Here is a 13,241-nt window from a genome sequence, read left to right on the forward strand (position 1 = left end):
TTCATGTTTCAAAAAGAATTGCAGAGGTCAAAGGAACCAGGTGCAGGTGCAAAGATATATAAAAATAATGAGCAGTGCTCGTAACAAATATGGACGGCTACATTCAGCATCTTTCATGTATGTCCAACCTCAGGCCAAGGGCAAGAAATGTCCACTGTGCTTTAAAAGGTCTAGGAGTAGAAAAATCAAACCCGAGTCTTTTCTAATTCCACACGGCCGTTTTGCCACGAGATGATTAACAATGTCTGTGGGGTCTGGTTTATTATACTTGAACTGAGCTAGTACCAGGCAGCAGATAAAACCGTGGTCTTGGACTTTCTCCAGGACCTACCTGTGGCCTATTTCGAGACATTGCCTAGCTTCGAACGCAGCTGCCTTTGCTCTCCCTGATGCCTGCTTCAAAAGGGATCCCGCCAGACCTCCACAAACGAAGCTTTGTTAACTCATCCCCTATTGCTGATCAGACTCACGGCTCCACCATTCAAAAAGCAGAAGGCATAAAGGTGAATACAGACATGAGAAAGGAGTTTACATCTGGTCCTGCAGCCTCTCCATGTACTCTCTGAAGCCCTGGGACGCCCCCAGCCCCATGTCCGGGCAGACCCACTGGATGCCGTCATCACGGTCAAACGGGATGGAGTTGGTGTACGGACCGCCGTCCTCCGGGAGGATGGTGGTGTAGGCCGTAAACTTGACTCTCTTCCTCTTTGGGCCGGACGAACTCAGAGGTTCGTTTTTCATGTCTTTCTCATAGACAAAGTCAGAAGGTCTGAGCAGCTGACTAGGGAAAGTCTTCTGGGAACCGCCATTCAGGAGGAAGTTCCTCTCCTCGCACTGCAGCCCCCTGTCGATCATGGTCGTGCACTCTTCCGACGGGAGGGTCACGTCCACCGGATTCTCCAAAAGCTCCACGTCGTTCCCCAGCCAGACCCAGTCGTGGGAATGGGGGATGTCGCCTTGCTCACTCACGGTGAATCTTTTGTGTCTGTATTTCCAAGCAAACGTCACACAGTTAATTAAGAAGACCAAGATGGCCAGGCAGAAGACACAGAGCAGGGCGTACATACCGATCTCCAAGTCGGTTAAGCCCCTGGAGGTCACCGTAAGGTCACTAGGATTATGGGGTTCCGGTGACTTCCCTTGAGTGGGGAAGCTTGTAAAGGCGTCTGGACCACCACTCTTGAGCAACTTCTTATCCTTTCCTTCCATGGGAGACTGCGGGGTTGTGCTTTTGTTGGTACTTTCCTCATGGCCGGCAGAGGCGCCATGTTGGAACCACTGCTGCACTGCTCTCTCCTGGCTTCCTTCGCGCTCTATGCTGTTCCTCAGGTGGTCTTTATATTCCCGATTGACGCCCTCCACGTCGTTGGTGCCTCCTTGGTGCTCATCAGTCTTTGCTTCAAATTTGACCTTGATGTTCCCTTTGCCCACGGCAAGAATGCTCTTCCTCTTGGTCTTCTGACAGGGCTCACTGATCATCATTTCCAGTTTAATCAAGGGCCCTTGCCCTTCCCCCTCTGCAACGACAACCGGCCATTTGGACTGAAGGTTTGCCTGGACAGACACCACCATTTCATCCAACGATGAGACAGTCACTGAAAAATCCTTGGGATCGTAAATGTCTAAAGGTGTCACCGAACCGTCACTGAACAGAATCCAAGAACTGACTATTGCTTCCTAAGAAAAATGAAAGCAAAGCATTATGTTATAATCAGGTTCCTTCAAACCTGCAAATGTAGATGTGATTTCCTATGTAATATTATTTAAACATACAATCTGAGAAAAATTGATTTCTATGTTTTATCATCGTGAATAGCTCTCGACACTGCCTGGAACCGGCATCAGCCCTAAGCTCTAGCTATAGTTGATGTGAGAAACAAATAATATGCTTTAACAAGTGCATTAAAGTGTATATTAATTTATTGCATGCCAGACAACAGAATTTGACTTTGACCTTTCTAAAAACATTTTGAAAGATCAGGCAATTTATCTGAATCATATTCAGGTGCAACTAATCAGGCGCCTGCTCAAGAGAATATCCCTTTGAACATTCTTTATTAGGAAGCCAATGCTGATGAAACAAAACATGCACTGGCTGGAAGCGCTTAAGGAAGAATGCATTACGAGACCAGCTGGCTTGAAAGGCACAGTGCCCTGGTATCTTTATCAATGACACGTCAAAGTTTAAAGATGGGGGAGAGTTTGAGAGTTGGCAATAATTGTCAACAGTGGTGATTGGGTGCCTATTAGCCATGCTTGTTCAAGTAGCTGAAATGGAATTTCTGAGTACAGTAAGTCCCCTACATACGGAACTTCAAGTGGTGAACTTTCAAAGATGCGAACGTGCGTTAACATGTCCAATCACATAAACTAGTTCACGTGTCTGGTGTACATTGTCACGTGCCTGCATCCTCTACAAGTGGTTGTGCTTTTGTGTCCTTTACTGTACAGGACGGTACAGAGTACAGTAGTACTCTACCATCTCCCTCCCACTCTCCTCCTCCAGTCAGTAACTCTTCTTGCCTCTTCACTCGATGCCAGCCCCTGGATGCCAGCTGCTGCACTTTACTACTGTACTTTTCAAGGTCCTGTACTGTAAGATTAAAAATGTCTTATTTTGGGCCTCCCTGGTGGTGCAGTGGTTGAGAGTCCGCCTGCCGATGCAGGGGACGCGGGTTCGTGGCCCGGTCCGGGAAGATCCCACATGCCGCAGAGCGGCTGGGCCCGTGAGCCATGGCCGCTGAGCCTGCGCATCCGGAGCCTGTGCTCCACAACAGTGAGAGGCCCGCGTACCAAAGGAAAAAAAAAAAGAGGCTTATTTTTTGTGTTTGTTTTTTATGTATTATTTGTGTGAAAAGTATTATAATCCTATTACAGTACAGTACTATATGGCTGATTGTGTTAGTTGGGTAGCTAGGCTAACTTTGTTGGACTTACTAACGCACTCTTGGAACGGAACTCGTTCATATGTAGGGGACTTACTTACTGTATCAAAAGGCACCTGCTTTGGCAAAACGGAAAACATGTGACCCTTTGGTCACGGTCTAGCAGCGGACTGTGCCTAAAACAGATAAGGCTGCTCTAAAGCAAGTGGCCTATGGGCATGTGGTTGGTGGATTAGAAGCACATACGAGGAAAATGTATCTAAGCCACTGAGTACTTTTCTCAGGGACAGGACAGACTGGATAAACAGGAAGAAGCTTCAAGAATCACCAGTCCCAGCTATGAGTGCTCCCTCTACGGATCTCTTTTGCAGGATGTGACAGAGAGAGAAGCGGTCTCAACTGGCCAGGGACGAAAGGATTCTGGAATCTTACTTGCTGTGGGGCTTGAAGAACATCCCGGGCAGCTGCTGTTGAAATGATGGCTCTTTTGTCCAACCTGTGAGGCTGCAGGGAAAGAGACAAGCCGGCCACCAACTGCACGCCCAGGTCCACGATGGTGACACGGTCATCCAGGACGGTCACCGTCTTCTCAGCCAGGATGGAGTCAGAGAGAGGTGACAGGACCTGCAGGGTCAGCGAGACACCTCAGTCTCTGCCCCTCACACCATTCAAAACTCCTGAACTGGTGTTTCCACCACCATGTTCTTCCAGTTTTCCCGACATGAGTGCACGTATGGAAATTGTGTGTGTGAGTGTTATGCCCCTGTTCAATTACGCTCTCCAAGTGAAGGAGTTTTACAAATATCATCTTGGTCCATTTTCTTTACTTTGATTCACATCATTATACCAGCACTGTATTTTCAAAAAAAAAAGCATGATTTAATTTAAAAGCAATAACTAAAAATTGCCCACCTGGGTACCAAGCACCAAAGAGTAACGTCTTTCCAACAACCAATATTTAGGTGTGAAAATGGCAGAAGTGCAGTAACACTTTAAGGGATTGGTGCTCGGCCATCTCTCCCTGCTCTTATTGCTTTCAGTGGGCAGTTAGATGTCCACTACGGGCCATTAATCACCATTGCGTGGGCTGCTGCATCATCATTGGATGAACCAGGTAAGCAAAGTGGGAAAGAGAATCTTATTCTCCTTCTAAGAAACCACTCCTAATGCACCATCTAGCTTGCAAGTGGGGGTGACTAACAAATGGAGAGGAATATCTAGTGGGCAGAATTTCTAGACCTGTCCTGCCAAAGAGGTCCTGCTTAATCTCTCAAACCTGTGAATTTGATGAGAAATCACCCTTCCGACTATGTTATAGGCTATGGCACAGTTGGCCTTAGAATAGAGAGGTTATGCTGGGTTAGCCGGGTGGGTCCCATGTAATCACACGGGCAGAGCGCTTTCTCTGGCTGGTGGAAGAAGGAAAAGTCAGAGAGATTCAAAGAGTGAGAATCTGGTGATGGAGAGGCCCCATGAGAAGGAAGGCAGGTGGCCTCTAGGAGCAGAGAATGACCTTGGCTGACAGTCCACAAGGAAACAGAGTCCTCAACCCCACACTGCGAGGAACTGCATTCTGCCAGCAACCTGAGCTGGGAAGCAAATCCTTCTCCAAAGCCCGCACATAAGCCCAGCCTGGCCCACACCTTGACCACAGCCTTGTGGTAAACTTGGCTTGGTACTCCAGGCTCACCTGGACTCCCAAGCTTCAGAACTCTGAGTTGATAAATTAGTGGTGCTTTAAGTTGGGAGACTGGCGGTGATTTGTTACATAGAAATAGAAGAGTAATAAAAATATAAGGTTGAGTACAGCTTTGTCAAACACTAACTTTGGCAAAACCTAAAATCTGACTTAATTAGCTCTGAGCAGCAACATTTTAATTTGTTATTAAAAAAACTATGCTGCACTCTTTCTGCAGAATTATCCTGTCAGTGTTGGCTAGAAAATAGTTTTACTATTATTATAATAAAATGGAGAGTGCTTTTTATTAATTTTAGTGCAAAACGTTTTATTTTTTAATTTTTTGTCCACTGTTAAGGTAAAACATAGCTAAATGTTTAATCCTCAAGTTTAGGAAAATAAAACTAGCTTTCACAGGTTCTACTGTCTTCTATCAGTGATACATGAAAAGTAAACTATCATACTGGGGGAAAGATTACTTAGACTGTGTGTTTAATTCAGCTTTGGTCAAAGAAATGAGATTTTTTTTCTCAACTCTCTCTACAATGCAAGATATAATTTGAGTCTGGACTGTAAGAACCGACGAACCCTCTGTTACTGCCCATGATTCTCTGACACAGGTGCACACCGCCCTGCACGACAGCATCTGCCTGGACCCTTATCAACACAGACCGGGGTTGTGGGAGGCGGCGAGGGGTGGGTGCCTGTACCTGCACGGTGGTGATGCCCGGCTCCCGGCCCACCAGGGTCCTGCCGTCCTGTAACTGAGCGATTCTCGGCTCTTCCACCTTCATGAAATCCATCACGAGGTCAGTGACGTCAAACTGCCAGTCGGGGCCCAGCATGTAGCTCAGCTGACCCGAGTCGCGCGACTCGGCCACGAACTGGGTGAGGACGCGCACGAGGGCATGCTGGTGCTGCAGGGAGCACCCTCTCCCCTTCTTCTCCTCGTCCTCCTCGTCTTCGCTGTCTCTGGCGGGCCTGGGACACACACACGGCAGAGCAAACGTCATCGCTGTGGGGAGGTGTCTCGTGCCCCCCTTTGTCCTGATTCCCCGTGACTCTGCCCTGCTTGGTGTGAGCCGCTCACCATCGGGTCACCCGCCGTCCGCTCCTTCGTTTATTCCCCGGGCACTGTCTGGTGGTCACCGAGCGCCACGTGTACTGCCACGTGCTTGGAGCACAGAAGCCCAGCTCGGCCCCTGCGCACCCGCCCAGCACCAGGGGGGACCAGCCCCACACGGGTAGAGGCCGCATCTCTGTCCTGTGTTCTGGAAGCCTGCAACTTCATCACGATCCCCTGTGCGGGGATGAAGTGGGGCTAGAGGAGGGGACGGGAGGTCTGGGGTCAGAAGGGCCGCGTGGAGGCTGCATCCACCTCCCTTTACTGGCCTTGAGCCATCAGTCACGCCCACATGGGCACCTCACCTTGGGAGTGGAGATGACAAGGACCCCCCTTACCGCCCTGCAGGTGTGCTTGAGGAGATGTAGGCCAGGTGTGACGAAACCTGAGGGCGGCCCTCGTGAACCATCACCTGGGGACAGTGCCCACATCCAGCCCCTTCCCTGGATCAGGCCCTTCCATCTCTACAGAAGCGGCTTCCTCTGAGCTCCCAGCCCTAAAGGTGATCAGGGTAAAGCCGCCTACCTCCCATGAGCCCTGATCTGAGTGGCCACCGACCCGCAGAGCTGTTGAAACTACTGAACCACGTCTGGCACCTGCGTCCTGGCTTCTCCTCCTTCCTCCTGTCCCCCTACTCGCCTGCCCACCCCCGCCCTGAGAAACCCTCTCTGGCTCGGCCATTCCAGAACCTTCTCCTCCAGATACACCTGTCCCGTGTCCTTTATGAAAGGACCTGGTTTGATGGCTGCTGACTGGTCTGTGGCCCTCGGTGGATGGGTCTTGGGTCAGGGAAGAAAGGGGCAGAGACTTATATGCGCTGGGTTAGACCTAGCACGTGTCGGGTCCTGCCCTGCGTGCTCCTGTAAAGAGCTGATGCAAATGGGCCATGTGCCACCTGCCAGCCACACACAAGTGACCCATGTCATCTACACAGGCCCCGAGGAACAGGGTGCTCTAGGCGCTGATCTCGCTGCTGAGGAAACCCAGGCACAGAGAGAAGGGGCAACTGGGTCACAGCCACACAACCAGTCACCTCGACACGGAGTCCAAGCCTGGCCGCTGTCCCTCTACTGGTGTCCCCTCCCTTTTTCTAAAAATTAAAAAAAAAAATCTTTTTGGCTGCACCGCACAGCTTGTGGGACCTCAGTTCCCCAACTAGAGATCGAACCCAGGCCCTTGGCAGTGAAAGCGTGGAGCCCTAACCACTGGACCACCAGAGAAGTCCCTTTCTCTCCCTTTTTATAATGGACTTCATTTCTCTTCACCACAGCCCTGAAGCATGCTCCCGTTTCTACGTGAAGAAACCAAGGCTCAGAGCAGTTAATATGAGGCCCACAGAGCTCGTTATCAGCAGTTTGGGACGAGCACCGTGTCACTTCTGAAACCCACTTTCTTAATGATATGTCACTCCACCTCCCTGAAAGGTTAACCCTCAAGGTTAGAAAAGTAAAACTAGCTTTCACAGGTTCTCCCGTCTTCTATTAGTGATGTATATAAAGTAAATTATCATACTGGGGGCAGATTGCTTAGACCGAGTTTAATTCAGACTGGACTGGTAAAAGAAATGAGATTATTCTTTTTTCTCAACACTCTCTAAAATGGAAAAATTAATTTGAGTTTAGATTATTAGTTACAGGAAGAAAATTTCACCAGCACCTAGCAATTTGAGTTTCCCAAAGTGAGGGGTAAGTATCCTTGCTTTTAAGTGAGATGATTCCAGGTGGCACTAAAAACACTGGCTGCCACACAGAAAGGTTGTTTCCATTTTATTTTTCAATCCTCCTGATTATATCACAGGGAACGTCTCTGTTTGGTGCCAGGTGATCTTTAAGGGCTCTCTGATACCTGCTAGTCTCTCCCAGCTCATAAAGACAAATTCAGACAAACAACTGTATCTACTCAGAATTTAAGAACAATATTTTCTTTGCATTAATTTTTACTAGTTGGCTCTTTTTGATAGTGATGTGGAGTTTCTCTTAAATAAATAGATAAAACTGAAAAAAGAACAGTAGTAAGTATATTCTAGGTGGTACTCAAAAGTTGCAGTCTCATAAAAGTGGTGAGTGAATAAATGAAGTTTTAGAAATATGATATTAATAAAACAATTGCATTCTGTTGTGTTAAAAAAAAACTTTAAATTTCGAGGTCATTTCAAGTTCATTGAAAGTTTAAAAGATCCTACAGGGAGGCCCTGTACACTCTTTAGCCAGCCCCCCAGATTTAACATCTTGCATACCTGTGGTACAACACCCAGACCAGCAAATTGACATTGGTACAAACCACAGAGTTTATTCAGATTTCGACAGGTTAATGAATACCCATTTGTGTGTGTGTCTATGTAGTTCTGTGTGACTTTTATCACATGCAGATTCATGTAACCATCACCATAACCGAGATACAGAACTGGTCCGTCACCACAGGGGTGTCCTATGTACTGCCTTATACCTCCACACCATCTCTAACTCATGGCAACCACTAATTTGCTTTCTCTTTCCTAGATCATCATAAATGGTGCCACACTGCAGGTAACCTTTTGAAGCACTCGTAAGGATGTGGATGTGTGTGTAACTGGATGACTTAACACACTGCTGGTGGGAATGAAAAATGCAGCAGCTTCTCTGGAAAACAGTTTGGCAGCTTCCTTTAAAACTAAATATGCCCATGGTCTTCCCTGGTGGCACAGTGGTTGAGAGTCCGCCTGCCGATGCAGGGGACATGGGTTCATGCCCCGGTCCGGGAAGATCCCACATGCCATGGAGCAGCTTGGCCTGTGAGCCATGGCCGCTGAGCCTGCGCGTCCGGAGCCTGTGCTCCTCAACGGGAGAGGCCACAGCAATGTGAGGCCCGCGTACCGCCAAAAAACCCACAAGAAACAAAAAACTAAATATGCCCTTAACATACAACCCAACAATTCCCCTCTCAGGCATCTTCCCCAGAAAAATGAAAATCTACATTCATACAAAAGCTTGTATGTTAAGCTTTTGTCATAGCATCTCTATCCAAAATAGCCCCTCACTGGAAAAAACACGTGTCCTTCCGTGGATGCATGATTAAGCAAACTGTGATACTCCCTACCAGGGGATACACTCAGCAAAATAAATAAATGAATTATGGAAACATGCAACGACTGGGGTGGATCTCAAGGGAATTATGCTGAATAGAAACATGTCCATTCTTAAATGTTTCATACTGTATGGTACCATTTACCAGCTAGAGAAAACTTTCTGCTTTCAAAGGGCTCAACTGATGGGTCAGGCCCACCTGGATAATCTCCATATTTTAAGATTAACGGATTTAGAATTTTAATTACATCTGTAAAATCCTTTCACAGCAGTCCCAGATTTGTGCTTGATTGAATAACCAGGAGACGGGACTCTTGAAGGGATGTTATCTTTAGAATTCTGTCTACCGCAGGATGTATCCTTTCACGGAATTCTTGGGATAACTCTATTCAGTAACTCTATTGTCATCTCCAATTTATAGATGAAGAAACAGGAAGAAAGAGGTTAAGTGACTTGCCCAAGGTCACACAGCTGTACGTGAGAAAGCCAGGGTGAAACTCAGTGGCCTTATTCCAGAGCCCACAACTTAACCATTGTACTGTGCTCCCTAGAGGACGGTTGATATTTATAAGCAGGAAACTGAGGTAAGGTAAGAAAGAAGAACAAGGAAGTAGGGAATAAAAAAAGAGCGATTCCCTTAAATGCCAGGCCTTGAGCTAGGTGCTTCTTATGCGTTGCATCATTTTACTGAATCCTAGCAACTCTTCTACGAGGTAGAGATGATTATTATCCCTATTATAATCGCCTCCTGTCAAAGCAAGTACCCAAGTCAGATCCATCTGAACTCCGATCCCACTATCACCCACTGTGGATGCAGCTTCCCTAGGGCCTGGGTCCCTGAGGACGTTTGCCTCAGATCGGAGCCTCCCCCACCCCCTTGGTTCCTCACCTTCGGTTGGAAGCCACTGGGATCCTCCACCCTTTGATCTGGCTCAGCTCCGTATCCGAGATCTCGACCTGCAGGGGAAGTCTGGGAGCCCAGACGGTGACCTCTAACTGGGAGGTGAAGTGCTGGTGGGTGAAGTTCACGATCGTGTCCACTTTGCTCTTCATCTCCTTCCCATTCACAAAAATCGAATCGCAGCCGTTGGAGACCTTGGGGGAGGGGATAGAATCTCCAGATGCATCAGCAGGAAAAAGCACGTGCAAAACCTGACAATGAAAGTTCATGAACTGCAACAGCTCTGATTTATGAGACCCAGGACAACCAGGAGAACATGACTTGAACAGAAGGTAATTTGTAGGCACTAATTAGGGACAACAGACTCCAGGAAAACCATTTTGTATGACGAACCACTGACAAGTAAAATCATAAACATAATTTAATGCAGTTACATAACCTTTGTTGCCTTTCGTGAGTGTTTTTTCCCCTTTACCTCACCTCCTTTATGTACTCAAAGCATCGCTAATCAAACCCCACTTGCAACACATTCCACTCTTGCACCATATCTGGAGATGCTTAAAAAGGTATATCTATATGTTACTAAAACAACACTTCGGTCAAGCCATAAAGGGGATTTTTTTTCCCTGAAAAACCAAGAGAGCTTTGCACTAGATTAAAATCCTTGCAGGAGAATACCCATGGAATGCACTAGAAATGCGGACATAATTATTTTTTGCCCCATCACACTGTAATTTTGCAGGATGGAGGTGAGGACGCGGCATTTTGTTACGGACTTCTGACTCAGCACATGGAGGCACCCTTTAGCGTGCATGCATTCGCGGGTTGGCTGTTAGACAGCGTAAGCCCCCATTTCACTTCACATCTTCCGGATAAGCAAGGAAAACATTGATGACTTTCTCTCCTGGACTATCAGGAGAATGAATGTCTTTTACGTATGTATCTGGGTGGGGGGGGAGGGAGCAAAGGTCACGTTATGTGCAGAAGACACAAAACCAACACTCAGTTCAGCACAGAACCACAAAACTGCCAGAGGTCCACCATCTAATTTTACAGATGAAGAAGCTGAGGCCAGCAATGCAACGTCACTGGCTGGAGGTCACACACTACTTTTAAGGGTACTGTGTGGTGCTGGGCCGCTGTCAGGACTCCCCACCTGGAAGGCCACCAGGCAGCCCGTTTTGCAAGCCACAGACGAAGACTCACTTTTGACCTCTTCTTCCTCGCCTGAATCAGTACCTGCAGCCCAGGCCTCCCTTCCAAGCCCCAGGTGCACACGTCCAACTGGCCCCTCCATGTGAACAGGTGAATGGCTCAGAGCAATGTCAGCAGTGCCGAGGTGGAAACTCAAAGAACAAACCTCCACGTTGTTTGGGACAAATTATCATCACCTCCCTCCTCCCCCCAAAAAAGGGCGTGAATGTGAATTTTCTCCCACAAGAAGGAAAAGATGAGCCTGATTCACTGTAGAGTGTAGTCAAAGACTGAGGAGAAAATAACTAACGAGATGCTTAAACCCCTTCCTGCATCAGCCTTGCAGACACAGGTACCTGTCATTGCCACTTCACAATGGCACCAACGTCTTTAGGAATCCTTAAGCGTAATTAACCAAGGCCACTAATGGGAAGATGGGCAGAAATCACAGTGACACTGACCTGATAACCCTGGGCCACAAAGCAATAGGCAGCATTGCTGGAGGGAAATTGCATCAGGCTGAGTTCATCTGGGGAGCCGCTTCCCCATCCTGTCAGAACTTAGCCTTCCATAGCCCCTTGCCCTCCAGGCTCTACTACCCTGAGCAGCAAATCTGCCCTCAGATGGCAGTGGAAATTGGCAGCTAATGTGTTTCTCCCCCTGAAATTCCAGTGGGAGTTGAAAAAAGACAATTCAATCACTTTTCGAAGCTTAAAAGAATCTACTTCGCCCGTCCCCTCTCTTTGTCTGCTTTACTTTTTAAAAGGGAGAAGAAAAACCATGAGACAAGCAAATCAGCTGTCTTTTAGGGCATGTTTGAGGGATGTAAATCTGCATTATTGTGCCCAGGATTGTAAAGAGAGCAATCAGGACAAGATTTTCTATTAGAGCAGAAAATGGAATGGAGCGCCATGTTCTTATTTTAAATTCCTGCGATGGGGACCCAATGCTGAGCCCGAATGCCCTTCCTTAAGTACTCAGAAAGGGGTGGAAGACCCATTCTAGAGAAACCCCTGCCTTCCCTCCAGAGCACTGCCCCGGGAGACATTCGGTAAGACCCCTAAAGATCCCTGCACTCAGTGGCTACACGCAGACCTATCTCAAGAGAACAAGGTTCCTTACTGACCAGAACTCTACAGTGGGTGCAGTAGCGGGTTCTGCCCTCAGCTTCTCCTGGTTCAGGTAGGCATCACCTATTGCTAGAACTTTCCCCATCCTACCTTCTACAGTACAGACCTCACTGTCCTGAATTTTCAGGATGATTATGATCTATATGAGATGTATGTATGCGTGCATGTGTGCATTTCCTCTCGAAGGAATGGTTTAGTATTTGCTAATTCAGTGTTTGCAGTGACCTTATAAGACATAACTACTGCAAATAATGAGAATCAATTGCAGTAGGTATCTCTTATGGGTATAGGACCTCACTGCCTGCAATGCTCTTCTTCCCCTCTCAAAGCCTTAATCTCCACAAATAACTCTGTGGGGCGGGCATCATGATCCTCATTTTACCTGGACTAAATCCAGGGTAGCGAAAGGGAACATCACTTCCCAGGGCTTTACCTGTGTGTGTAATGATGCCAGCCAGCCCCCAGGACTGCAGACGGCTGGCCCAGTGCTCCTTCCCCTGCCTGTTCACACCAGTCCCCTCCAGAGACTTCCCACGGTACACGGGACAAAGTCCAAGCTCCTGATTACAGCTTACAAGACCTAAGGACGTGGTACTACCTCCTTCTCCAGGCTCCCTTTGCACTTCCCTCCCTGCCCCCCTGCACAGACTCCCCACCAGTCCCCCATGGGTCTTCTCTCCCTTGGCGCTCCTGAGCTTATCCCCCTCCGAAGGCCTTACCACGATCTTCCTGTGACTGAGACCTGCTTGTCGTTCAGGTCTGAGGCAGATATAACTGGTTGTCTACGGGCCACTCAATCACACACCAGCACCGCTGCCCCATCACATACACACATGCACATCTTCCTCTTTTCTGCCCAGCCATGCTCCTTGTCAGTGACTGGCTTAGGGAAAGTCATGTGACACAATTCTGGCCAAGGAGGTGTGAGGAGTCTGCTGGGGATTCTGGGAAGGGTTTCCTGGCTCCGAGATGCCCAGAAAGTGGTCCCTCCTTCTCCCACTGGATGCTGCCACATGGGAGGTGACAACAGGGGCTACAATGGTGATCTCAGAGCCTTGGAGGGCTGGCCAAGGACCAGGCTGACATGGCGAGCATGGAAGGAGAGAAAGACAGAAGGAACCACATCCTCAGTGACCACCTGGGTGGACCACCGGACCAGCCCACCTGGTACCACATGACTTTTCAACTTCTTATCATGTGTCTTTCTTTCTGTTGTTATCAAAGCCAGTTTGGTCCATGGTATTTTGTTACTTGCCACCAAAAGTGGC

General features: G+C 48.0%; 1 protein-coding gene across 1 annotated transcript in view; it reads right to left on the reverse strand.

Moving 5' to 3' along the window:
* Positions 1-528: 528 nt before the first annotated feature.
* Positions 529-13,241, reverse strand: part of TMEM132B (transmembrane protein 132B) — a gene marked incomplete at both ends in the record, with an annotated part of 376,262 nt that continues 363,549 nt past the window's right edge. Inside the window, 4 exons of the mRNA XM_079717037.1 lie at positions 529-1,677; positions 3,318-3,509; positions 5,274-5,544; positions 9,638-9,843. Coding sequence (XP_079573163.1) covers positions 529-1,677; positions 3,318-3,509; positions 5,274-5,544; positions 9,638-9,843 — 1,818 coding nt within the window. The remainder of the gene's footprint in view (positions 1,678-3,317; positions 3,510-5,273; positions 5,545-9,637; positions 9,844-13,241) is intronic.

Source organism: Hyperoodon ampullatus (assembly GCF_949752795.1).
Source record: "Hyperoodon ampullatus genome assembly, chromosome: 13".
Taxonomy (NCBI): domain Eukaryota; kingdom Metazoa; phylum Chordata; class Mammalia; order Artiodactyla; family Ziphiidae; genus Hyperoodon; species Hyperoodon ampullatus.